General features: G+C 36.0%; 1 protein-coding gene across 4 annotated transcripts in view; it reads left to right on the top strand.

Moving 5' to 3' along the window:
* REV1 (REV1 DNA directed polymerase) overlaps positions 1 to 25,824 on the top strand; it is a 61,431-nt gene that overhangs the window by 23,870 nt on the left and 11,737 nt on the right. For 3 of the 4 annotated variants that reach the window (XM_075712795.1, XM_075712773.1, XM_075712780.1), the window contains 10 exons: positions 1,633 to 2,345; positions 4,195 to 4,302; positions 6,020 to 6,136; positions 10,855 to 10,987; positions 11,981 to 12,109; positions 12,780 to 12,934; positions 15,323 to 15,442; positions 18,159 to 18,379; positions 19,392 to 19,564; positions 23,750 to 23,852. In XM_075712795.1, the coding sequence (XP_075568910.1) occupies positions 1,633 to 2,345; positions 4,195 to 4,302; positions 6,020 to 6,136; positions 10,855 to 10,987; positions 11,981 to 12,109; positions 12,780 to 12,934; positions 15,323 to 15,442; positions 18,159 to 18,379; positions 19,392 to 19,564; positions 23,750 to 23,852 (1,972 nt within the window). The remainder of the gene's footprint in view (positions 1 to 1,632; positions 2,346 to 4,194; positions 4,303 to 6,019; positions 6,137 to 10,854; positions 10,988 to 11,980; positions 12,110 to 12,779; positions 12,935 to 15,322; positions 15,443 to 18,158; positions 18,380 to 19,391; positions 19,565 to 23,749; positions 23,853 to 25,824) is intronic. The other variant, XM_075712787.1, reaches the window with a different exon arrangement.

Here is a 25,824-nt window from a genome sequence, read left to right as displayed (position 1 = left end):
AATCCAATTACAGTATAAAAAATTCTCCTAAAAGACCTCGAGAAGGGAATAGAACAGAAAGCACCCGTGAAACTCTTAACTGGCAGAGGAATTGGAATTTGGAAAGAAACCTTCCACGTGAACAGACTGTTCTGTAGATTTTTTTAAGAGGGTTCCTGCCTCTTTTTCAGAAGCACATGTTTGTTGTTTAGAGGCAAGAATCATAAAATTATAGAATGGTTGAGGTTGGAAGAGATTTCTGGAGGTCATCTGGTCCAATGCTACTGCTCAAACAGGGCCAAGGATGCAGTACAAGATACTATACTTTCTGATTTGTAATGGTGATCTGTGTTCTTCCACAGTCCGCTGATTTATTTAAAATGCAGTTCTGCATAATGCTGAGGAGGCTTTACCACATGAGTGGGATTTGTCTATATTTAGGACAAATAAAACCAGTGCTGCAAAATGAATATCCTAAGCAGTATTTCTTACCCATGTTTTAAACAATGAGTGATACAATCACCATCACCTCTTACTATTGCATAGTTAATGTTTTTTAAATGCGAAGAATATTCAGACTTCCAAAAATATCAATTTAGTCAGAAAAACATGAGTTTAAAAGCCTGCCTTATCTGCTGATACTAAATATGTACCAGTGGGTATACCACTTTCAGCCATGCAATTCCTCAAAAATACTATGTTTAATATAATTTATGATTGTGATAATCTTAACCAAATTGTTGTCACAGTTAATTGGCTTTCTTGTTTCACTGGCATACTGGATAGCTAATTATTTCCCACCTTTTTTTTGTGTACTTAAGTTGCTAGCTTTGGGAGTTGAAAGTGATGGTTGGTTTTTTTCAGTAGATCAAGAGTATGCACAACTCTTGAAGGCTTTGGTTTTAATTCCACTTAGGGTTTGTTACAGAGTTCATTTTTTGAATGAAAGCTTTGCCTCTACACTGTCAGAGTAAATGTAAATTGCCAGTGCACTTATGGCAGAATACTTTGGTTTATATGCTTAAAAGATGAAAAGTAGTTTGTTTGGGTTTTTGTCAAAAGTTAAGAATATGTTTGATTTATAGAGCTTGAACAGATTTTTCCTTGAGAGAAGATAAAATAAATCTTAACACATCTAAATCTAAAATAATTTTCTAAAAACCAGAAGTTTTCTATGTATTTTTTCTTTTTTTTTCTTTCTTTGTTTGTAACTAGATAAGGAAAATCGTATCTCTTCATAAAAAAATAACTCTTCTGATGGTTTGTGTATTCCTGCACCATTCATGCTGTCCATGGTAGTACAGTTCTGTTAACATTAATTCTTGTAATTCAATTGGAGACTGCTGGTCAAATTAAAGGCCTTGGAAATAGCTTTTCTAATGTGAGCATGATTTTGGTCACTCCCTTGTAAACTCTTGGTAGTACTGCGTTAATAATACACCAAATCTGTGAAATCTTTTGTACAGCAATACAGTATTTTGTGACGTTGAGAGGACATGGCTCAGAGTTTGAGATAATTGTCTTGAGAATGTAAAAACTACTCAAGTATATACTGATAACAATTAGGAAGATAAATACTTAGCACTTGAAATGACCTGTAAATGTGCCTTTTGTTATGAAAGATATGGTATTAAATAATCATATCTATTTCAGAAATCATATTAAAAAGTGTGAGATGGAAAACGAGATCACACCCAATGGAATAAGTAGCTGGAATGAAGAAGAGGAAGAAGAAAATGATGATTTTGGATTTACGGAGCTGGAGCAGATCCTTCCTGGACGGAAACAAAATGGCATTCAGTCTCACAAAGACAGCACTGCCATTTTTAATGGACACACACACACTTCTACCGGTGCCTTAAAGACACAGGATTGCTTGGTGCCCTCTGGCAACGGCGTTGCAAGTAGGTTTTCTCCAGGCCCTGTGCAGGAGGAGAGGAAGACTGAAAAAGGCATGGTTGACTTTAGAGACTGCGCAGCGCAGCAGTTGCAGCAAAGCAACAAAACCACAGACTTTTCATGGAATCCGCACAGGACTATGAGTAATTCATCCTCATCTTCATCTTTGCACAGTAATGCTAAAATAAATGGTGCTCACCACTCCACTGTTCAGGGGCCTTCAAGCACAAAAAGCACTTCTGTACCTACTGCTAGCAAGGCAGCTTCTTTACCTGTGTCCAAACCTTCAGATTGTAGTTTTATTTCTGACTTTTATTCACATTCAAGACTGCATCATATATCAACATGGAAGTGTGAATTGACAGAGTTTGTGAACAGCCTGCAGAGAAAAAACAGCGGTGTCTTTCCAGGAAGGGAAAAATTAAAAAAATGGAAAGCAGGCAGGTCTGCACTTAAAACTGACACAGGTAGATACTTGTTTAAGAAGGTTGATGTTGAGAAGGTGCCTTATATATTTGTACATTAAATGTCTAATTGAGACTAAGTAGGTTAGTATTCAATATTCATAATACAGTCAGGCTATCTAGAAAAGCTTGGTGACTTTGATGCACTGAAAACTAAAGGATCCAACTGCTTTTGGTTTTGTTTGGGTTTTTTTTAACTTAAAATGTGACTTAATGTGATACTCTGGTCTATATGCAATTCCTCCTTGTAGAAATAATATTCCTGACTTTACAACTATATGTGAGTGATCAAGGGGAAAAAATAATACATATAGCTAAATACACAAGTCTGTAGTTGCTCTGTGAAAATCTAAAGGGAAAAAACAGAAGAAAAAACCTTGCTGCTTATAGTTCAGTGTGAAAATTTAAAAGATGAGTAACATTTGCAAGTGAACTAAAATCTAATTATTTTTTTGTTAGAGTTTTATATACCTCTGGGTCTGTTTAAATGGGTAGTAGCAGTGTCGTATGAGACTTCTGAACCTGGCTTGTGACAGAAGAGAAATGTTTTATGTCATTACATGAAGGGCCAAAATGAAAAAAATGTGTAATTCATGAGAGGCAAAGTGTTACAAGTAAAGATAAAGTATTTTGCATGTTTAGAATCTCTCATTTACAGTCTTATTTAATTAAAAGGCTAGCTCTGTAATATCAAAGAGGTTCTGACTCTGTTGTGCTGTGAAAATATTCACTTGTAATCATATGAAAATATGCTTGACGATAAATTACCACATCCTAAAAAATTATTGTTAGATAAATTAACTGGTTCTGTGTTTGTGCTAGGACAGCCCAGTTATAAAACATGTTAGCTTACAAACTACCTTAAAGTGTATTTTTTTCCATCAAAATATGGTATAAGCTAATATATTTTTATATTCTGTTTGATTTGGCCTAGAGTATTCAAATAGTTAGTGACTGTGTTTCAGTTGACAGGTAGCAGCTTCTTAAGCATTAACTTGATCACTTGATTTGTAACTATGCCCTTTATAAGGCAGTCCTTATTTTTCAGAGAATGAGTTCAAATGGTAAATTATTAAAAACAGGAGAACATTTTTCTGATTACTCAGTAATTAACTCAGATATTAAGCAGAACGATTGCCTTGATGTATTGAAGTATTTTTTTCACTGTTGCACTTTATGCATTGTTCAAATTAAGATTTTTTTGTTTTGTTTTGTTAGATATAGCCTCTGGTAGGTCAGCAACATAGATATGCAGACTTGAACTTCTAGAATACTCAACGCAAGTATTTCTAGTGCTTTAGGCGTGCAAGGTTTTCAGTCTGGAGCAACCTTGCTCATCTTTGCTGAATGTTTGCACGAATGTAGGGTACAGCAATGACAAAATCCAGTTGCGTGGGAGCTTTAATTTTGGTGCGTTTCAGGAAGAATTAATGGTAGCTCTTAGTGAAGCTAAACTTTTTTATCTTTTGGAACAGTCTTCTGCTTGATGAACAAAAAGGAGTAAAGTTCTCTGTTCCAGATTTAGTGTTAACATAGCAAAATTAAGATCCAGTTCCCATGACATGCATTAATCTCCTTGGGTTGGGGGAACTTGTTAGATAGAAGGTGTTAATTATGAGGAAATAAACTAGAAACTTTAAGTTGATGCATTGTTTAGGCTGTTTGTCTACTGTTTATGCTTACATTTCTCTGAGAATTTTGTAAATGTAAATATCTTTTTGGTGAGAAGAAACAAAAATCTTTATAATTTAAGGTGGTAAAAACTTGATACTAGTCCTTGATGACTACTGTGAGTAGTACCAAAGTGTATAAATTAGGGTTCAAGTTTTCTGTTGATGTATCTTCATACTAGGTAATGTGTCTGTTGCGAGCTCAGCCAAGCCACAGAGCTGTATAATGCACGTGGATATGGATTGCTTCTTTGTGTCTGTGGCTATCCGAAATAGACCAGATCTCAAAGGTGAGTATTCAATTCTACATGTTAGAGTTTACTCAGTTAATCCTTTAAAAATAAAACCAAACTTGCACACTTACAAAATGAACTTTGCATGTAATCTTTTTTTCTGGCATATTTGATAGTCAGACCATGCAACTTTCAAATTCCTGGTTACTTTCTCACAATCCAAAAGCAAGTGGAAGAGAGAACTGGAATTCTCCTTGCTGTCTCCTTTCAGTATCTAAAGTTAGAAGTAGAATCTGGAGTAACCATTCTCTATAACATTGCACGTAACTTAAAATCTACCATATTAGAAATCAGAGATAAAATTCTAGTTGTGCCAAAAGTGGGGTTTGGTCACTCTCTGTTAAAAAAAAGAATGAGATATCCTAATAATTTTCCTGATGTAAGGAGCTTTGCTTAACTAGAAAAGTGGAAAGGTCAAGGCTGAGAATTAATTGTCTCTTTGACCGATTCGTCTTTTTCAAGGGAAATTTGCTTCTTCCCTTTTCTATCTAAGCTCTTACACATGAAGTATTACAAGAACTGGAGGATGAACAATTCCGTTGGCATTGTCTGAGTTGTGTGATCATCCTGAGGGCACAGGAATAGAGTTAGTGGAGCTCCTTAGCAAGTTTTGGTGGTTTTTTTTAGAAGTGTGCTATTCAGAAATGGAGATACTGGTTGTACTGTGCAACCACTGAACTTTGGTGATGCACGAGTCTGAAGACTGGGTGCAGTGGTGACCACCTCACACCCAGCTATTGTAGACCTTGGGAAAGAAGAGTAAGCTGTATATAAAATTCCTTGCTCTCTTCTGTCCAAAGGCAGGAGCAGCTGTATCAAAAATACTCCTGGTATGTTTGGGTCTTTAAAACTTTATTTCCTGCCAAGTTTTAAAATTCCATTACTAGAATATAAAGAACCTAGGACTTTTCTGCAAATATTTTTTCTGTTCCATGGAAGTCTGCCAGAACTTTCAGTGCATAAATTAGCATCCTGTAGAAAAATTATGGAGGTGTTGATACTACTAAAAAGTCAAAAGTTTACTAAAGATTTGATTTTGTACAGTTAATTAAACAAGTGGAACTGAGTGTGTTAGTATGTGTATATTCTCCTAGTTTGCTTAAGCTAATAAACATGATAAAGTATTTAAAATCAGTACAGTGTTTGCTGTGTCTTAAACTAGTGAATCATTAGGGTGCTGGTGAAGTTTCACAGTTTCCATTTATACTTGTTATTAAAGACAAACTAGTATGGCTGTATTTTCACTCTTTAAAAGCTTTTCTTCTTTACATGTGACTGCAATTAAGACAGCAAATTCATGGTCACAAAGCAAAGTCACTTGCATAGCTGTTTCCTCCTTAATGCTGTAAGACAGCGTAAGCTTGAAAGAATCATGGAATCGTAGAATTGTTCAGGTTGGAAAAGACCTTTAAGATCATCCAGTCCAGCCATTAACCTAACATTACCAAGTCCATCACTAAACCAATTAAGGGTAGAGTAGCAATTTCATGTTTCCTGGCTTGGTGGATGGGTTATTTATAATGAAAGTAAAAACTAGGAATCATTAAGATTGGAAAGGACCTCTAAGATCATCAGTCCAATCAAATTTTAGAAACATTAAATTTAAAAAAAAAAACAAGCAGACATCTTTATGATTGTACCCTAGTTGTGCTATTATTAAAATGGAAGCTATTATAGATACTGACTTATAAGTACATGCATTTCTTCTCCACAGGAAAACCAGTAGCTGTTACTAGTAACAGAGGTGCAGGAAAGGCACCACTGCGCCCTGGTGCAAACCCCCAGCTTGAACAGCAGTATTACCAGAATAAGCTGTTGAATGGCAAAGCAGGTACAGATAAGTCTGTTTGTTTGTTTGTCTGTATGTTTTTAACTTTTTTTATTGAAGACTTTTTCTTTAAAGTTATTGATAAAGTGCACGGTGGATAAATTTGGTTTTTTCATGCAGGGGATTTCAGAAAAGAAGTATCTTTGGACAGCACGGTGCTCTGTGGCCTCAGTAATAACATTCCACTGTGACTTCTTGTTAGTTAGCTTTGCTTGGTATGGGTGAATTATTTTACAGTAATTTTAGGTTTTACTCACTTTCATTGAAGGTTGAGTATAAGATATAATGCTAAGTAATTATTTAAAATAAAAAATAAATACAGATTGTCTGGGATCACTTAGTTCTGAGTAAGGCTGTTATAGAGAAGGTCCAAAATAAATTTTAAAAGGCTACTAATCTTTTTTTTACTATAAAAGTAAAAGTGACAGCACATGGCCAGTGAGGAATTGATTGTTTGAAGTTGGCTTTTGAATTGCATGTGTGCAATATCTGTGTACAATGAGTTATTTGGGTGGTCCTTAGAGCACTTCAGGTTTCTGGAAAGTCTGTGTAACTTCCATGAGCTATGTCTCTCCAGTACTTTGTTTCCTCAAAACCAGGGCATCTGTCGTAGTTTGAGAATTCCTTACTTGCCTACAGTAATTTAGAAATTTGTTACTTTCTGTGTCCTCCAGTAGTAGTATACTAATGTAAACAAAACATACTTTTATTGACAAGTTTCATTATTATTGTACTGCCTGAACTGCATTTAGTATGAGAAAGTATATTGCTAAACATTGGCAACTTGTTTCTCTCTTAATCCAACAGTCTGCTTTATCAGCTTGAAACTTAGTTTTTACCGCACGGTTGGTAAAAAGTGCATATGCAAGGAGCAGCTGCTATTTACTGTCAGTTTCAATTTTGAAGTTGAATTTCTCCTTTGCCCCTTTATATGCACTTTTTACCAACCTTGTGGTAGCAAGTACTATTGTTATAAAGTTTACACCTCAGTGAGTTATTTTGTTGATACAAGCAGTGGAAAAAGACAGGATGTTCCCATGGTTGTTTCTGAAATGTTAGTACTTAAAAAAAAAAAAAAACCACCTAATAATTTCTGTCAATTTTCAAAGACATCTGGAAACAAGGTATTACAGGAAGGGATGCCATTGTATTTGTCTTTTTGCTGTAGTTTAAGAACACTTCAAAACTGAGGGAGAATATATGTTTGTGGAACCCACTGGCCTTTAACTTTCTAAGGACTTTTCAGGATGCTCCAGACTTGGCTTCTGCTGTGTTGTTTGCAATGCCATGTATAAGTACGTTACAAAGATAGCTATGGTTTTTGTGGAGTTGGATTTTCTGTAGTATAACTTGTGTAGGAGCTATTTATTGGTAGTTCAGTTTTGTACAGTGACTTCGTAACTTTTATTATGACCTTACACTGGATGAGGGTGTGACTTCATACAATCAAGTGATGTTTGGAGAGCGAGGCAGTTAAATTTCAGAAATTTAGCTGATATCTAGCGTGTTCTTTGTGATTCACAAATTCAATAGTATCTTTTCTACTATATTTATTGCTTAAGGGTACAGCAGATTTCAGCCTCATTGTATAACAAACTCAGTTTCTTACTGCAGCAGCTTTTTCTGGCTATCCACACATTCATTTCTTTAACTTCAGCATCCAATCTCACTGGCTTGCACACAGGCAGGCAGCTAGCTCTTTCTTTCTTGATACTTAGTCTGATTGTGCAACCTATTGTTTTGGTGAAAGGATTTTTCCCTAACACTCTTTTTATAGTCTCTATCTCATTAGCTGCAGTTCATAATATTTTTTAGTCTCTTTATTAATTTTTATCTCCATGTACAATGTTTTTATCAACAAAAAATACAACCTGTTGTTTCTGCTTGCATTCTCATAAGTACATGGCTTGTCTTCCTTTTGGGGAAAAGAAATTACAGTTAGTTATGGTCTTAGATAAAAAGATGGAATTGCAGGTTTAGGCTTTTCTAACATCGCAGTATCTTAGAAAGTGTGTGTGAAACACTTCACAGTGTGTGTTTAATTGTGCCATGCCAGAGGTAAACATGGCCCAGTAGGCACACGTATCACATGGAAAAGTACTTTTTCTAAAATACCAAAAATACAGACTGCTAAATTATGCTGTTAAACATACGCAATTCTGTTTGGGGATGTGTTATATAAATGAAATAAAAAGGTAGTTGGGACCAGCTTTGAACATGACCATAATTTTACATCCATGCTTCAACATGGAACACACTTCATTTTTTGATGCTTCATGCTTTCCAGGCTGTTCTCTGATTTTGCCTTCTCCAGGTCTTGCTTATTAGAAAACATGTTCCAAATTAAAAAAACAACCAAACAAAACAAAAGTAAACAAAACCAAACCCTTATGAATCACTTTTGACTAAATACTGGATTCTGCTGCTTCACCTACTTCTTTTTTTGCAAATTACTTCTTTAGTGATACTGGTTCCTGCCTTTGATCTGCATTGCTAGCCAAATATCTAGTGTCAATAGAATCTTGAATCTTTTATGAAATACTTTCTTTTTCTTGTTTGAATTCATCCAAAAATGTATAACTTTTAAATTTAAAAGCTTGCTATCATTCTCACCCTGAGTCTCCAAATTGGAGAGAGCCTTTCTGGGTAGTAGAAATTACTTCTCTACATATGTGCCATCTTTAACATTCATGTTCTAAAGATAGAAGATTAACATATGTTAATCAGGATTCATAGTTTGGGGTCTCTTTTCCATGGCCAGGATGCCCAAGATGTGAATGTTTTCTAGGCTTCCTTTCCCTCAACCCTAGTATCTCCCTTTTTTCATTCTAAAGAGCAGCAGATTTTAACCATCATATTAGTCACAGATTTATTCTCAGCGATTTCTTTTTCACAGACTTGGGTCCTGGCCTCTGATTTCTCCATCCGTTGCTCCACATTCACCATGTGCCTGTCTAGTTTCCCAGCTTTTGATGAGAGGTTCTCTACCTTGCCTTCCATTGAGGACAATGTGTTCTGCATTGCCCTGAATTTCACATGAAGTGGCTCCATCAGCTCATGGGGGGATCTGCTCTGCTGCGATGTGGAAAAAGCCGACGAGTCCAATGAAGATAGACAAGATGACAGCATCATCTCAGGCCAGGGCACAGGAAGGCATGGACTAAAGAAATTGTTCTTGTCATTCTTATCTTTATTTGGGGCATAATTTTGCTCTAATTTCCAGTTGCAGACTTCTTAGGTAACTTACTGAGCTCATCATACATTTAAATATTTAAGACACAAAAAGGTGCACACATTTAGCAGAAATTCTGAATAAAAGCAGGTTTTGACATGAGTCAGGCTCTACCCCTGCTGTCTCCACTCACTCATTACAACACTTTCTCTGGTCTCATAACTACTTGTATGTGCACATAGCACCATGTTTCCTTTCAGTCAAATTGTCAGTGTGTAAGTTGTTAGTACCATGAAATATAATTAGGCATTGTGGCACTCTGAAGAAAACTCCTTGTTTATTATATTACAAAGGTGTATGATATTAAATAGACTACAGTAATGAAAAATAACTATAACATACACATTGGATTTAATTTTAAGTAAATAGAAGCTTTTTGTCTGTATGATACCTTGTTTTGATTCTGATGGGGAGTTTGGGAGGGCATAGTAGTTTTTGCATCTTGCCATTTTTTCAGGCTGATCTATAAGAGTTACAGGCATGTATCTTTCAAGGTTTACATGCTGTGAAAACCCAAATAGAGAGGAATAGAAAATGCTTTACTTGATTCCAGTATTCAGTGTCATGGAATTCTGTTCTAGTACCTAGTGTGCAGTGGGACTGGAGGACTCTTCAACATGCAGTGAAGTTTTAGAGAATTAGGGAAGGTCTGTCTCATTGTAAGTCTGGGGTTGCAGTATTTATAATTGTATCATTTTGATCCAAGATAAATTTGTGGTGATATTTGAAAGAAATTCACGTATCCTAATAAGAGAATTATTAGGAAGTAACAGCAGAAGTTTTGTCAATTGATATCCCCATAAGAGTGTTAAAGGAAATACAAGTTTCTAGCTAGTGTTTTTTAATTTGAGCTAATTAGCGTTCTGGTTATTTCCCTTCTCAAAAATCACTTTGTGGTATCTAGATTATTAGAAAAATAGTTTTAAGTAAGAGGTTATAAGTATGATAAAAAGTGGGTTTGTATTCTGAATTTAATTTCTATGTTCTGGTGGTAGTTGTGCTTTTTGTAAAAAGGAATGTAGCTAAGCTTCTTCTTACCAAGCAGTTGGTAAATTTTTGAGTGTCTTGTATTTGTTTACAGGATATGATTGTAGCAGTTAGCCTCAAGTGTTTGATCATTTTTATTGTCATTAAAGCTAACTGAGAGTAAGACTAATGTCTTATTTTACGGTATGGTGTATGTAGTCACCAACAAGCTGCTGTCTAGTAATTTGGGGGAAAATAGAAACAGAATTTTCTTGTAGCTTAATATTCTTCTCAGTAATATGTACCGACCTATCTGCAGAGAGATATTATTATAGGGGGGAGTCTTTTTTTTTTTTTTCTGGACCATGATATGAATCAATATAGTATTAAGAACCTCTTGATCAACAGGTAGCAGTGTAGAAATTGTATTAAAAAAATGCATAATTTTTATTTTATTCACATTCATTCTATTGAACTCTTAAGAAAAATAACATAAAAACAAATATAAATATTGTTTTCCAAGCAGAAATTAGAGTACCTGATAAGCTGGACTCATCAGCCTGGGAACATCCAGATTCCACCCATGTGAATGGAGCTGACTTCAATCTCACTGTTCTGTCCATGGCTGAAATAGCTTCTTGTAGTTATGAAGCCAGGTAGGTAAAAGTTACCTATCAGGTTGCTTGAAAATCTCGTACAGATAGGCATAAAATGTCCAAAAATAGCAGTTCCTTTAAATTTATCTAGAGAGGAAATTTTTTTTGAATGTTTTCAAAAGTTGTAGTTTAATTAGAATTAGTTAGAATTTAACAGAATGTCTTCTCTATGGATGCTGCTGCTTTTAAACACTGCTTAATAGCTCTCAACCTAACCTACATGTTACTTGAAACAAAGCCTATTAAGGAAAACCTTATGCCATTCACTGTGATACTGTTGATGTCATAATGCTATCTTCACTTCTTTGTATCAAAATTGCATTCTTTTATGGAATTAAGAACACTTCGTTACTGAAGATTTTAGTTAAAATGAGACAGTAAGTGTGATTACTAAACTTAAAGCCATTTCTTGCACAAATTATCCTGAGCATCCCCAATTACATAGCTTATAAATGTTCAGAATATGAAACAACTTGTTACAAATATAAGCATAGTGTTGGAAATACAATTTTCTTCCCTGATGGAAATAATACTCCAGAAATTATTCCTTCATTGGAACCTTTCTCAAGCATGCTAGGATAGGCAGGCTTATATTTGTATCTCAAAAAGTTAGAGTTTATTTATTATGGGAGCATAATTTTGTAAGCTTGCACAGTGGAATATAAGATCCAGTTACCCTAGCCACTGTAGTATATGCGTAGTCTTAATTTGAAACAGAAGATAGCAAGTAGTGCTTTCTGGAGACTGTCTTAAGCATGTTCCCAAAGGCAGGCTGTCCATGCTGCATGCCTGAATATTATACAGCTAATTCAAGTATCTATTTGCAGTTATTTTTCTTACCTGTTAAATTGCTAGCAGTTGAACTAAATTCCTTTCTGTTGATAATTATTCTTTGTGGGAAAAGACAAATACTTCATTTGGAAATACCCCATATTAATTTGTGGAAAAGTTGGTACTGTGTTTATTTAGGGTTTTTTTATTACTTAATTTTAGACAAGTCGGCATAAAGAATGGAATGTTTTTTGGCCAAGCAAAAAAGTTGTGTCCAAATCTTCAAGCAGTTTCGTATGATTTTGATGCGTACAAAGAAGTTGCACGGACAGTATATGAAATATTAGCAAGGTAACACGTGCTGTTTGTTTACATGATCTTTCATGGTAAGGTTATCAAGTATATTTTATTTGCCACTGCTGAATGCCATTATTCGGTTTAGTATTTTCATCTTCATGTTACTCTTCAGCTTCAATAAAGCCATTCCTAGTTCAGATCTTCCTTTTGTAGTATTTTTATTTTGAGCACTGTGCTTCTGAGCATTCTTTTATCTTGAAGCCAAATCCTGGAAACAGTCAAGAGCTGACTTCCAAAGGAGTCACTATTAAATTTTTTACTGATTACACTATGAGAAGCAGATCCCTGCTTAGTAGTGAGATTCTTCCAAGAGGTTTTTTTGAGTAACCTAAGAATGGGTTATTGGAGTAACATCTATTAGAAACTACTTTCTGGTTTAAAATGCACTTGAACAAAACTGGAAATTTGTAATTGTCAATGAAAAACAAGTATTCAACTCTTTCTCCAGCTGTTCCTTTGAAATCATGATGCATGTTGAAAATATTCCTACATTAGTAATGTTACTGTAATTTGCTGGTTTAGCATTTTTAATATATAAGTGATGTGTGATACATAATAAGCAGGGAAATGCCACCACAAAAGGAAGACTTTATTTGCTACATATTTGTTTTAACAGATGGTGAGCTGTTGCTGGTGTTTCACCTCCTTTACTTTGTGTTGATAGCTATACTCATAACATCGAAGCAGTCAGTTGTGATGAAGCGCTAGTAGATATCACTGAAATCCTTACAGAGACCAGATTGACTCCTGATGAACTTGCAAATACTATCCGCACTGAAATCAAAGCCCAAACTAAATGCACTGCTTCTGTTGGGATGGGTAAGTACCTTATTTAATTGCTGTTTACAAGCAGTGCCTACTATTGTTAGCTGTATCAAAGCTATGTAAGATTGCTAAACTCTTTAAGTGTTTGTGTGATATGGAATATACTGCCATTTACATTAAACTAGTGTAAATACAAATGCAAGAAAATCTTTGTAAGTGAAAGTTTTAGGCAAAAATTTATAAAATTGCTATCACTTCTCCTTTGCTATCTGAACAGAATGCTAAAATTCCATCTGTATGATATTCTTACATTCATTTTTATGAAATGCTACTGTATGTTTCCAGTAAATAGAAAAATGAGCACAGATTCTGTTCCTTATCAGAGATAGCAGTAAGAGTTTATGGGGTGGTGTGATTTAGCATAATTACTAGAAGGTATTGAAAGCAAAGATTTGTGTGATTTGTAGTAGGTATTATATATGAAATCACACATCTGAGGACTTCCTTGATTTCTTTTCACTTGTCCCCTTCATTTCTCCTTTGGTTCTGTCCCTAATTAATACTAGAGTATCTGTAAATAAATATACTGAGTGTATATGTGTATGAAATCCACTTGTGAGACAAGCTGAAATTCATTACTGTAAGCAGAATTCTTCCTTTGTTCCTTATGATATCATAGTACAGAGACTGTAATTCCCTGGATTCCTGTTTGTGTCTTGTTTTGAAATGAAACACATTTGTAATCTCTTTTATATGCTTATTTAGTGTGTTTGTGTTTTCTGTAGAAAGAGTGGAATTAGTTTGTAAAGCATCACTTTCTAATCTGGTATCCTAGTTCTGTTAGTGATTGGAAGAGACACATACCTATGAGCAAATTTTTTTTTCTAATAATCATTTGTGTGAGATACTGGAAATATTTTTGGTATCCTTTCTAGAAATTCATATGGTAGGTACACTACAAGGGCTTTGTCTCTTCGCTCATAATTCATCGTTAAGTAAATAAATCGGAGGGAACAATTGTACTATTACATGAATGTAGAGACCTTATTTCAGAAACATGGTCTGCCAGAAACAGACATCTTGTGTAAGTGATTTATATGTTGCCCAATGGGAAAGTTGTACCAATATAATAAAATGTAAATCTGAATAGATACTGTTACACTATTGAGATCTCCTCTCAATACTGTTGTCTGATTAGAGAGAAATTAAAAAGGACATGCTTATGCCAGTTGAATAAATTTAATTTTTGCCCTGGAGATTTTAGTGGCTAAACTAAGCTGACTTAAACAATATTAGTGAAAGATTAAACACTCATCTATAAACATCCTGTGTCTTGGTTTCTCATTTGTTAAGTGAGATATTACTTCTTTCTACTTTAGTTCAGTATTGTGGGAATAATACATTGCAGAAGGTAAATCACTGAGATTCCATGGTATTAGAGGCTATGTTGGTATGTTTGATAAATAAGAGGATCAGAAATCTTCAGTACTCTATAGGCAAAACATGGATTCCTGAAGTTAAATATGAAATTGAATGAGGAATCTGTCATTAATTGTTTCATCAGTTTAACCTCTCAGGAGAAACAGTGCATGTAAAACTCTGTTACTGTTCTTATTGACTAAAATTTTAGAATAGACAAACAGAATGTGAAAATAGGTGGGAGGAGAAGACCAATAGTAACACACAGTGCTGCGAGTTGTGAATTCCCCTGACCTTTTATTAGTTTGCTTTATCTTAGAGCAGAGTGTTTCAGTGGCAGTAATGAATCTGTTTGGGATCTTTGCTTCGGAGATCTTATTGGCTGGGCATGAAGAAGCCTATAAACAGAGAAGAAAAAATGCTGACATAGGTCTTGTTCCCACCGCACTTTATGAGTGCATATAATAATTTAATAAAGCCACTGGATTTTTTTTTGTGAATACTCCGGCCCAAATATTAGCTTAATTCCAGTATTTCACATATAATGTACTTGATAGAATTGTCACCTAAGTATTATTTACATTGACCACAGTGGATTTTTTGAAGTTCTGCAGTGTTAAAATATTGCAATTCTAAATTTTCAGCCATTTGCACTTAACTTATCTGTACCTCTACATGTGTAGAACATAACCAGGACAAATAAATTCAGTGCTCCTAGTGAAGTGTCCCACACTTACTTGTTGGTTGTTTGGGGTTTTTTTGGTGGGTTTTTATTTGGTTGGTTTTAACTTTGCAATTGCAGTTACCACTACAGTTACACTGCTGTAATCACAAGTACTGCTAGTTGCTAATTTGGAAATAGATACTGCAAATATAAATTAATATATTTCATTCAATTCTTTGTAAAAAAACCAAAGAATTTGACTATACTTTCTGCATTTTTTCCTTGACTGTTGAACTGTGGCATTCTACTTGAGAAGATAGACGTTACCACAGACATACTTTAATTTGGTGTTTTTACAGGTTCCAATATTCTGCTGGCCAGAATGGCAACTCGTAAAGCAAAACCAGATGGACAGTATCACTTAAAACCTGAAGAAGTGGATGATTTTATCAGAGGGCAACTTGTTACCAGTCTTCCAGGTACTTCTTGCTTTTACAGGACATTTTGCCTCCTGATATTAGAACACTTTCAGCTACAAATCTGTGTTCTGGATCAAACAAGATTAGATACTATTACATGGTTATGATCCCCAAAAAGAAGATGTACTGACTCCTGAAAAATTCTGAAATTTCTGAAAAGAATCTCTGTGGCCTTTTCGTATCTTTGAGAGGCATCTTTTTTAGCAAAGAATTTTACAGATCACACAGCATGGTCTACAGAAGAAGCTCAGGGTTTAGTATGTTATGCAACCTTATAGTCTTTAATAAAATTATTTAGATGAGTCATTTCAAGTGAGTGCTAGTTTGCTGTATCATAATGAATGTAATAAAATAGTAACATCAGGTACTTATCACTGAGAGAGGCAGGGTTTGCTTAGAACTGAGAACTAGCCCGAGGGAGCGTTCTTTCTAAAAAGGAGTGTATGAAGTCAGGAGTTGGAAAAAATAGCCCAGATGCCATAATAAAACAGAGAGTATGTGAAAGGGAAAAAAGGAGAAAGAGAAGAGAGGAGTTTGTTTAATCTCTGCTGCATCTAAGAAACTCTAAGAGATTTAGAAGAGAATAAGGCCAGAAGGAAAATTAAGAAATAAAATTTGGCGGAGGATAATGTTACCAAACTAGAGAAGTGTTTCTGCTTGCAACATGAGCTGTGTTAGAATGGCTGATAAATAGAGAGGAAGGTGGAAAGTAAGGCTACTGTGGGAGTATTACCACTGTTATGCTCTGCATCCAGCTATAGACAGTTTTTGGTTCAGGTGGACTTAGAATACACATTAGGCATTTGTTACCCAGGTAACTATTTTTTTGTGTAAGGATCTTTAGTCAATGGTATACTGCAAACTGTGACAGGATGTGTTGATTCTTTTAAAGAACAACAACAGGTTTGTCAAATTCCAACTGTTTTTTGCCTAGTTGACTGAACTTGATTGTGATAATGAGTATGATTTATAATTTGCAAGTATGACAGTACTAATAATTTTATGAACTGTTTGGCAGTTTCAGCCAAATCTTACTGAGAGATAGAAGTTCTAATGACATAATGTTTCCACAAGTTTTGTGAAAAATGACAGCTTGACAGAGGAGAGTGATCCAAATGAGTACATCCTTCGAGGGACAGGCAGGCAAAATTCAAGTATCGTATATTTTGGCAGTAGTTCCCAGTCATCATATGTATAGCCAGAGTACGTGTTTTCTGTCCTGCATTCCTTGGTCAGATAAGAGAGAGAAGGCTATTTCAGTAAGGGAGAACTGGAGCAATTGAGCAGGATGCCTGTGGACATAGAGAAAGCCAAGGAGAAGGCTGGAGGGGAGGAAGAAAGCATTTCTGGCCCACAGGTTTTAGGCAGGTTCTCCAAGGCATAGCAGGCTTGACAGAGAGATGGCAGGGAACTGGAGTTACTGTGCTGGGAGAGTTATAGACAGTAAGGGCATGCAAATACACCTGTATGAAAACAGGCTTTATTATTTTTTTTTTATTGTTCCAGGAAAATACTTAAAAGAATTGTAGGCTAACGTATTTCCTGTATTGTATTGTTATTCAATACTTTAGTAGTATAATGTGACACAGACATAGTGCAAAAAGTGCTGAGTAAGCACTCATTTATGTTTTGTATGTTAGTGATCAGCTGAGCTCAGCCTGCATGTGTACACACATATTTAGTGTTAAATGTTCAAAATAGTATTTTTCTCTGTTTAAGAAAAAAAAAGAGAAGGGAAACAAAAAATAGACAGCAATAAACACTGAAATGGAAAAGTGGTAGGAACAGCATACATAGACAGGTGCAGGTTTACCAGAAATTCTCTTTATGTATCCCCTTCCGTGGCCAAACGTAATTTACAGCACAGCACCAATACTCTTTGGCATAATTTATAGGAGATATTTTTCCTCCAGAAAATTATTCATATAGTACTGTGCTTTGACTTGAGCATTTTAAAGTTTTCAGAATTCACTTGCATGTTCACAGTAAAAACTTTTCATTGTTTGTGTCAATAGTGCCACGTAGACAAATAATACAGATTATGAAAGATAGAAGCTGATTACCTGAGATTTCTAACTGTCACTGCCTTTGGTAGTGTAAACTCATAGGACTAATATTTTTCGGAAGTAACAGGCCACCTCTCCAAAACCCAGAAATACTTTATCACACTTACATATGTGCCGTTGCCATGGATACTTACAACTTCCAGTGCTTGGTAATTCAAAGCACAAGTAATACACGTATACTCTCACTTCTACCTGAAATACTATTTTTCTACCTAGGAAGCAGTGGAACAGTAGTCACAATATTTGTTGGGGTTTTTTTTAGATTAAATCACTTGTATATGATGGCAAAACATATTACATGTTGGACACTCTTTTTGGACTGAGTGTTGTGGTTATATACTCGGTAACAGGCAGTACCTTGTCAAGAAGATTTGCAAGCAGAAGTCATTCACGTTTTACCCAGAAGTAAAGAAACACACTCTAGTATGACATCTTAAATGAAATATATAGAACAGATTAAAGAAATACAGGTGAAGACAGCAAAAGTTTCCATTTGAACCATGTTTTATTGAGTGGAATTTATTTTTTATGGTGTATATTTATTTATTAATTTGATGCGACCTAGGTTTAAAAAGACAAATTTTTTTTGTTCAAAACCTGACTGGCTCTGAATTTTGTAGAGTTAACAGAACTAATTGCTTTGTTGTTAGGAGTTGGCAGGACGATGGAATCTAAGCTGGCTTCTTTGGGAATTAAAACCTGTGGAGATCTGCAGTGTGCTTCAATGTCAAAACTGCAAAAAGAATTTGGTCCAAAAACAGGACAGATGCTCTACAGATTTTGTCGTGGTTTGGATGATCGACCTGTTCGTACAGAAAAAGAAAGAAAATCTGTTTCAGCAGAAATCAACTATGGAATAAGGTTTACACAGGTAAATTCAGACTTACTTTCTTTTCTGCAGTGACTTCTTTCAGCTGTAGAAGAATCCTCTCATATTCTGATTATTTTCACTTACACTTTGATCTGTTAGAGCACCATCTTAGCCACCAAATAGAAATGAGGAAAATGAAGAAGTAGGAGACCAAACGATAAAATGGGAGGAGAGACTGCAAAAGTATTGGACTGAAAAGAAGCTTGCACAAAATTAGCTGGCTATTCTGCATTCGTTATACAAGTCTGGTACAGAAAAAGAGAACTGCAGTAGGTTTGTCAGCACCTAGCATTCTCTTTCATTTAAATGCTGATTATTCAAAGATGCCAGTGTGTGAAACCATCACCAGCTGCTCCCGTACAACATTTTTATTAGACTTTTTACAAATATTGGGGGGGGAGTGTTGTTGACAAAATTGTATTAAAACGTAACTCAGCTCTTTGTTGAGAACTTAAGCATTTATAGAAATTATACAAAACTCAGGTTGGGAGAAACCTCATGATGATGTTGTGTAGTCCAGCCTTTGCTCAAAGCAGTGGAAGCTATGAGATCAGACCCATTGCTCAGAACTTTATCCTGTCTGGTGTTGGAAACCTCCACAAACGAAGATTGCACAGCTTCTCTGAGCAACATGTTCCACTGCTTGACTTTCCTCATGGTGAAAAAGGTTTTCCTTATAAGCCCTATGCTCTTTGTCTTCTAGGTGTGTGCTTAAAGTTAGACTTGCAATTCTGTGTTGGAGTTTCTAAATGCTTTTTTTTTTTTTAAAGACTTATTTCCAAAAGGACTTAGCATTTCCTACTTATTTCAGAATTAGGATAGGAATCTACCATCTCACCTAACTTCAGTGACCTACAATGTAAACAAAACACTTGAAGTTAAATAAGACAATTGCCCGTGAGTCAGCTTGCTCTTTTCAGTTTACACAATCTGGATTGCACTAACCCTTAATGATTTACCTTCAATATTTGAAAATTAGTAATTATCTAAACATGTTGTTTTTCCCCTTCAGCCTAAGGAAGCAGAAGCTTTCCTTCTGAGCCTCTCAGAAGAAATCCAACGTAGGCTTGAAGCTGCTGGTATGAAGGGTAGACGATTGACCCTTAAAATTATGGTCAGAAAGGCTGGGGCACCAGTGGAGCCTGCAAAATATGGAGGTCATGGAATCTGTGATAATATTGCCAGGTAACTATGCACAGAAAAAAGAATGGTCGGTAGTAGGCATGAGCACACTTCTGCAGGATGTTGAGCACCAAAACTTACAGGAAGACAGGACAGAAATTTTAAAGTACTTGGTACCTTTTTGTCTACGTATCAAACCAGCACCAAAATCAGAAGTAGAATACCGTTATCAAAAGTCCTCTGTGTTTGGGTTATGCATATGTGGTCTTTTGGTCATCAGCATGGAATGCAGGTTCCCCAATGATAAAAACCACAGCATATTGGGAAGATAAAGAAGGAAGAGACTACAATGTCCGAATCAGAAAGAGAGAACAATTTTAACAGTCATCTTTTGCCTTTGAGTTTCTTCAAAGATAAAAATGGGGAAAAAAGAAAATATATCAGAAGTTAAAAAGTTTTTGGGCATAGAAGAAACAATTTGTGGTTTTCAGAGGAAGCAGGAATGGGAAAGAAGGAATCTGATTCCGCAAGTGCATTCCTTGTGGTTTGAAATTGCTTTCTTGAGAGCATGTACTCTTGTGTGTCTGTGGATGCTACTTAAAAATTAAAGTGATTTAGTGAAATATTTTCAATGAATTATTGTGACTACCCATTTCTGTTGGTAGGGAGGTACATTTTTTTTCTTTTCTTCCTTTTTGACTTTAATAATCAATAGTTTAAGGTTGCTCTTAATTTGGTGATAGTCTCATGAAACACTAGCTAATAAAGGCATTTGATCTTTCAAACAACAGTACATATGTACATGTATATTGTTGGTGTACATTTCTCCAGCTTCCTCAATATTGGAGCTGTTTTTACTCTTGCGGACTTGTAGAAGACATACTTATATCCTGCATTATGACACGCATGCAGCAGCATTTTTATTTCTTCCAGTGACCAGCTGAGTTCAAATGTTCTGCTGTTGCAGACTGCTTCTCCCTGAGCTGTGTAGTGTTGGGTACTTTCCTTTTTCTTGAGGGTCTTTCTGCTGTTCTTTGATAGGTTGTTGGTCACATGCTGATTGTGACACTTGGAGTCAGTTCTCAAGGAAAATTGTCTTTGTACTTGTCAAGAAGGATGTCTGATCAGTACTGTTCTCCTTCAAGTCTAGAGCGTGTGGGGACTAGGGCAGTATTTGCAGAATTACTTGCTGCAGAAGACTGAGAGGCCACTTCAGATTCTGAAGATTGGAGCTGTTGTGAGACACCTTGGACTGCAGTTGTCCATCTTAGTACAGACAAGTTTCTTTGTGTCAAATCTGTCTTTCCTGTTGTTTCACCAATAAGTCTGCAGAGAATTTTTTTGGTCCTAGAAGAGAAAAGACAATGAAGATGCGAAGTGGAGCTAAGAAAGTTGAATCTCAAAATCTCGAGGTCAGAGACTGTGCCCCATGTTTCAGCTGTTCAAGAACACAACTTGTTCACATGTCTCTTGTCCTTCACAGTTACTTTTTTTCATATAGTCATAAGTTCCTCATCAGAAGTGCATTTGTTTTCTTGTGGATCATTATCAACATAATAAAGTCTCTTTCTACTTGGTCTCACTGTTGATCTCGTTGAGATGCTACCTGTGGTGGCTGCATATCCCTGGTGAAATGGGATGACCCAGTTACTCTGCCTGGGTAGTCAGTTGATAGGTCACTGTCAAAGGAGTAGGACCTTCAGCTTCCACAAGCAGTGCTGTTACTCTTACCCATTATTTATTTCTGATTCTTCTTTGTTTCCTATTGTTCAACTGGGTGATGTTGACTAAAAACTTTATCTCAAATTTATTTATATGCTTGCTTACTGAAAACACAAGAATGAAATCTAGGCATAGAGCATCATGTAGTTCTATGCTGTTTCATACAAGATTGTCTCAGAACCTTCTAAATACACATTTATTCTTCAGGCAGACACTTCTGTATCAAAGCAGTTGTTCCTTAGGTAAAGGGATGATCCTGGCTTTTGTGTGAGGGTGCATTTGACATCTTTGGAGACAGGTCTTTTCTACTTTTCCCTCCATCTCAGGTGGTTGTTACAGATTAATCCCTCCTGAACTGAAGGGTAATTTGCTCAGGGTTGCTGATAACGAAGGAGGTGGGGGTCTTCTTTCAGTGGGTTAGAGCTCAACAGTAGGACTTGCATGCATAGGGTCTGTCTCATGCTTGTGACATACAATTCAGCTGTATTAAAAACTGAAACTACAAAATTCACCTTTCGCTATCAGAAGCTCATCACCTTTTGGAATTGGTATATCAAGAAGAAAATCCATCAGTCTATACTTTTGTCTTCTGACTGTCCTGAATTATTTGAGCTGAAGATTTACTCTTAACAGCCTAAGAACATATTTTTAGGATTGAGGTGTATTGAGATAGAGCTTTATTCCTCTATTGGAACTAGTGCCAGACTGCTTTCTCATGAACAGGTCAATGCTTTGGACCTCATTTCTGTGTTCAGGCATGCTAATGTACTGAAATTTCCCTGATTCATTAAGGTAGGATGAGGGCGCACGCAAGGATGCTAAGTTGTTCACGCATAGCTGAAGCAGTGCTGATGCCAGGATCTCATTTGGCACCATCTCTGTTTCTGCTTCTAGCTTTACTAATGAACTTGGCAACCACAGTCAATCCAAATTATGCTATTTAATGATGTAGCTGCTGTATTCCTGTCTTTGTTAGAGTATTTCTGTTCAGTCCAATGAAAGGCTTTTTAGCAGCAGCAGGGAAGTTCTCTGGAAGTTGCATCCAGGCAAATGGATTAGAATCTCAGGGTGCTGTTCCCTCAGGTGTGCTTTCCCTATATACAGCCTAGTTCCAACAGTTTGGGATTATTTACTGGAGCTAAAAGTAACCAGTTTCTGCAATTTAAGATTTTCTCTGTAGCTATAGCTCATGACCCATTTCTTGCCCCCTCACCTCACAGGTGAATGAGTTGCTATGCTTTCTCATCCTACAGGTCAAGATTCCCTAGAATGATAATCATAGTCCTACAAAGGATTCAGACTCACAGACACGTTTAGAATGAAATTCAACTTCTGAGATGTTGGTGGTATTTTTACTGCATCATTGCTGTCATTGATAAGTCCTGATAGTGCAGCGTATTCACAGTAAAATATTCTTCTGAAATGGTGTGTACCTTTAGGCCCATCCTGCATTTCTCTCTAACATTTTGCATAGTTGCATCTTAATGGTGATACTGATCTCCCTTTCCTTAAAAATGTTAACGTGTAAGGCTCAGGGAGGTCTTTATATCATTCACAGCAGGAAGGTTTTTCCTTTTCATATTGGCAGAACCAGACCTTTCTGGAGATCACTTGGCTGTTGATGGTGGTTTCTGACAGATTCAAAAGTAGAGTAAAATTTAAGGGGACACCATCAAAGTGTTTAGTAAGTTGTCAGGATGGCACCCTGTCAAAACACCAAGGTGGAAGTTTCTTTTGTCCCTAGAGCCCACTCCATCAGAGTTAAAACTGCATCAGCTACCTCAGTGAGAAGACTTTACATCACTCACATACGTTTGATTAGTCACCTGAAATTCTGTCCTTATCTGTCTGAAATGGTAGGCCATTAGAGGATCCAGAACTACCAAGCACTACTACTGCCCTGCCAAGCTCTCAGGTGGCAATTTGTAAAACTCGCAACGAGGTAATTTTGTGAGAGTTGTTGCAGAAAATTGCCCACAGTCTGAGATGTGTATTTGGAATGTTTGTTTAAAGTTACTTACCATTAATCCAAGTTCTTTGTTATTTGTAATCCAAATGCAGATGCCCATGTCTGCTTCTCCCTCGGAGTTCCTTCTGAAACGCTTGCTTTAGACATTTGACAATTGACAACTGAAATAATACTGAACAAACTCTTTATGAACCAAGCTTGAGTGAAGGATAGTGCATGAGTGCATTTTATGAGTACTGTAAAGTGAAACATTTTTGTCTGGCTTCAACAGATAGTATGTATATAAATATATACTGTATTTGACAATTCAATGTGTGGACCGCATACTGAGAATGTTCAATTAGTAAGTAATCTGCCTTTTTTCTGTAGAACATACTGAGTTCTAATTACCTTTAAAAAGCAACCACAGAACAAAAAAACAGTGTTCAGTTTCTGTATGCCAAGAAATTACGATCTGTCTTTCTTTGAGGTCCTCTCTGGAATAAATACAGAATTGTTGTTGCTTTTAGGATTTGTGAAACAGTTTCCTTTTTAACCATACTTTTTATTCTTTGTAGGACTGTGACTCTAGACCATGCAACAGACAGTGCAAAAGTAATTGGGAAAGAAACTCTAAACATGTTTCACACAATGAAACTGAACATATCAGATATGCGAGGGGTGAGTTAATGGGAAAACTGAGGTTTATTCTCTTCATCAGTCATCTTTATCTTTCATAAATTTTCAGTTCTCCAGACGATAACCAAACTTAAGCACAAGATAATACAAAGCTTATATAAATTGGGCTGTGCAATCATATTAAGTTTTGTATGTTTACCTTTGAAAAACATGGTTACAAAGCCATAAATGTAAAAAAAGAAAATTTTATTGTGATATGGATCAATCCACAACTTAAAACAGCCTGAGGTAACAAAGTTAGACGGTATCTTCTACAGTTCTATTAGCATGTGTAAATTTTATTTTGTCTTAGAATTTTCTTCAGTCAAAGATACAGATCAGAGGAGTTTTTGCTCTAGACTGCAAGTCTTAGAGCCAGAAAAGTTACCAACCCATGGTTTGGCCTTTGTTTGAAGGTGAATTGCTGGCTCTTTTGAATCATGGCTTATTTTGGAACACTCTTGCTCATCTCAGTGGTTTTGTCATAGCAATGTGAACCCATGATAAGACTGTTTTGGCATCAGCCATTTGTTACAACAGAGCACAGTGGCTTTCTAAAACAAACCTGCATTTATTGGTCATCTAGATGTTGAAGTAGGGTTTTGATTCACAATGTTGCCTTGCAAAGTCAGCTCCATGACTTGGGTTTCTTCTTGGAGTTGGGGAAATATTTATCATCCTCTCCCTGTCTTTTTCTAGTTTCTTGTCTATCTGTCTCCTTTGTTGTCTTTCCTGACTTCTTACATTGTTCTATTTCACTTGATTTCTTTAGCCCTTGTTTTAGAGGCTGCTTTTTTAAAGTTAGTATCCCATGGGTATTGCACATGTTTTGCAAAACAAGGTACTACTTCTGACCAGGTGGCTCTGTTCAGTTCTGGAGTGGCCATTCAGTTCTAGGTTATATAATAAAGTGCAGATATATCCAAGGTCCCTCAGTGGTATGCTTTTCAACTGACTTTAGACACATCCAACATCTGTGTCTATATTGGAGCTAGTCCCCTTAAGCTTCGCTTATACATGAGGTGAGTCACGCTTTAAAGTGTCCCTTTTCTCACAATATCTAGAAAAGGTTCTGAGGGGATACCCTTAGCTGTTTGTGCTCACACTTGGGCAGATGAATCCACTCATTTTTCCTGTAGACTTAACATAACACTTTAACTCAAACGCTTGTCCTAAAAGGCCAAAAAAAATCAAGGCAAAGTTGTTGCGCAGCGCAGCAAGCACAGTATTCCAAAGGCTTCTTATAAGTTCTAGAATTCAAATCTAGAAATATTTCAAAGCAAAAAGATAAAAGTGCAAAGAAAAACTTTCTACAATGATGTTTTAATATCCCATTAATTGCAACTAAGAAACTGTTAAACAAAATCCTTGCTATATAATTATAGAAGACAACCTGGTGGAAATACATACACTAGCTCCTTCATGCTTTCTGAGTCCTAAATACAAATCTTTTTAAGTGTTAGGTTTTTTCATAATAATTATGGAGGATTAGCAGTAAACATGCACAATGTACCAGTGCATTCTTAGTTGGACAGTTTTTGAACCCCTGTTGATTTGGTATTTAAAAGTTAATGAAAAGTGAGGATGTCTTTCAAAATGAGGAACACCTCATCTGATAAAGACTGCTTTCACCAAAGTACTTTCATCCATTGAGACTTTGCGAGAAACATGTCTAGAAGTCAAACAACATTATTTTTCTCATTTGTAGACTGAAGTGATGGTTTTAGTATAGCTTGTCCTCAGGAAAAACATTCCTTTCTTGTAGAGGTAGCCAGATTTAATACTATTCACTTTCTGATCAGTACTTCTATATTTGTTAGCGTCTAAGAAGTTTCATAATAAATGCATTGTTTCATGATCCTGTTGACAGCACTTTTCTATATCAGAGAGGTTAAAATGGTATTATCTTTGTAATTTCTTTGTTGGATTGTGGTGGATAATCCTGGGATTTGGTTGGGATGTTTTTAGTGGCTAT

The sequence above is a fragment of the Pelecanus crispus genome, chromosome 1 (assembly GCF_030463565.1).
Source record: "Pelecanus crispus isolate bPelCri1 chromosome 1, bPelCri1.pri, whole genome shotgun sequence".
In the NCBI taxonomy this organism is placed as follows: Eukaryota; Metazoa; Chordata; class Aves; order Pelecaniformes; family Pelecanidae; genus Pelecanus; species Pelecanus crispus.
Note: the sequence above shows the minus strand (reverse complement) of the source record. Positions and strands in the feature narration are given on the sequence as shown.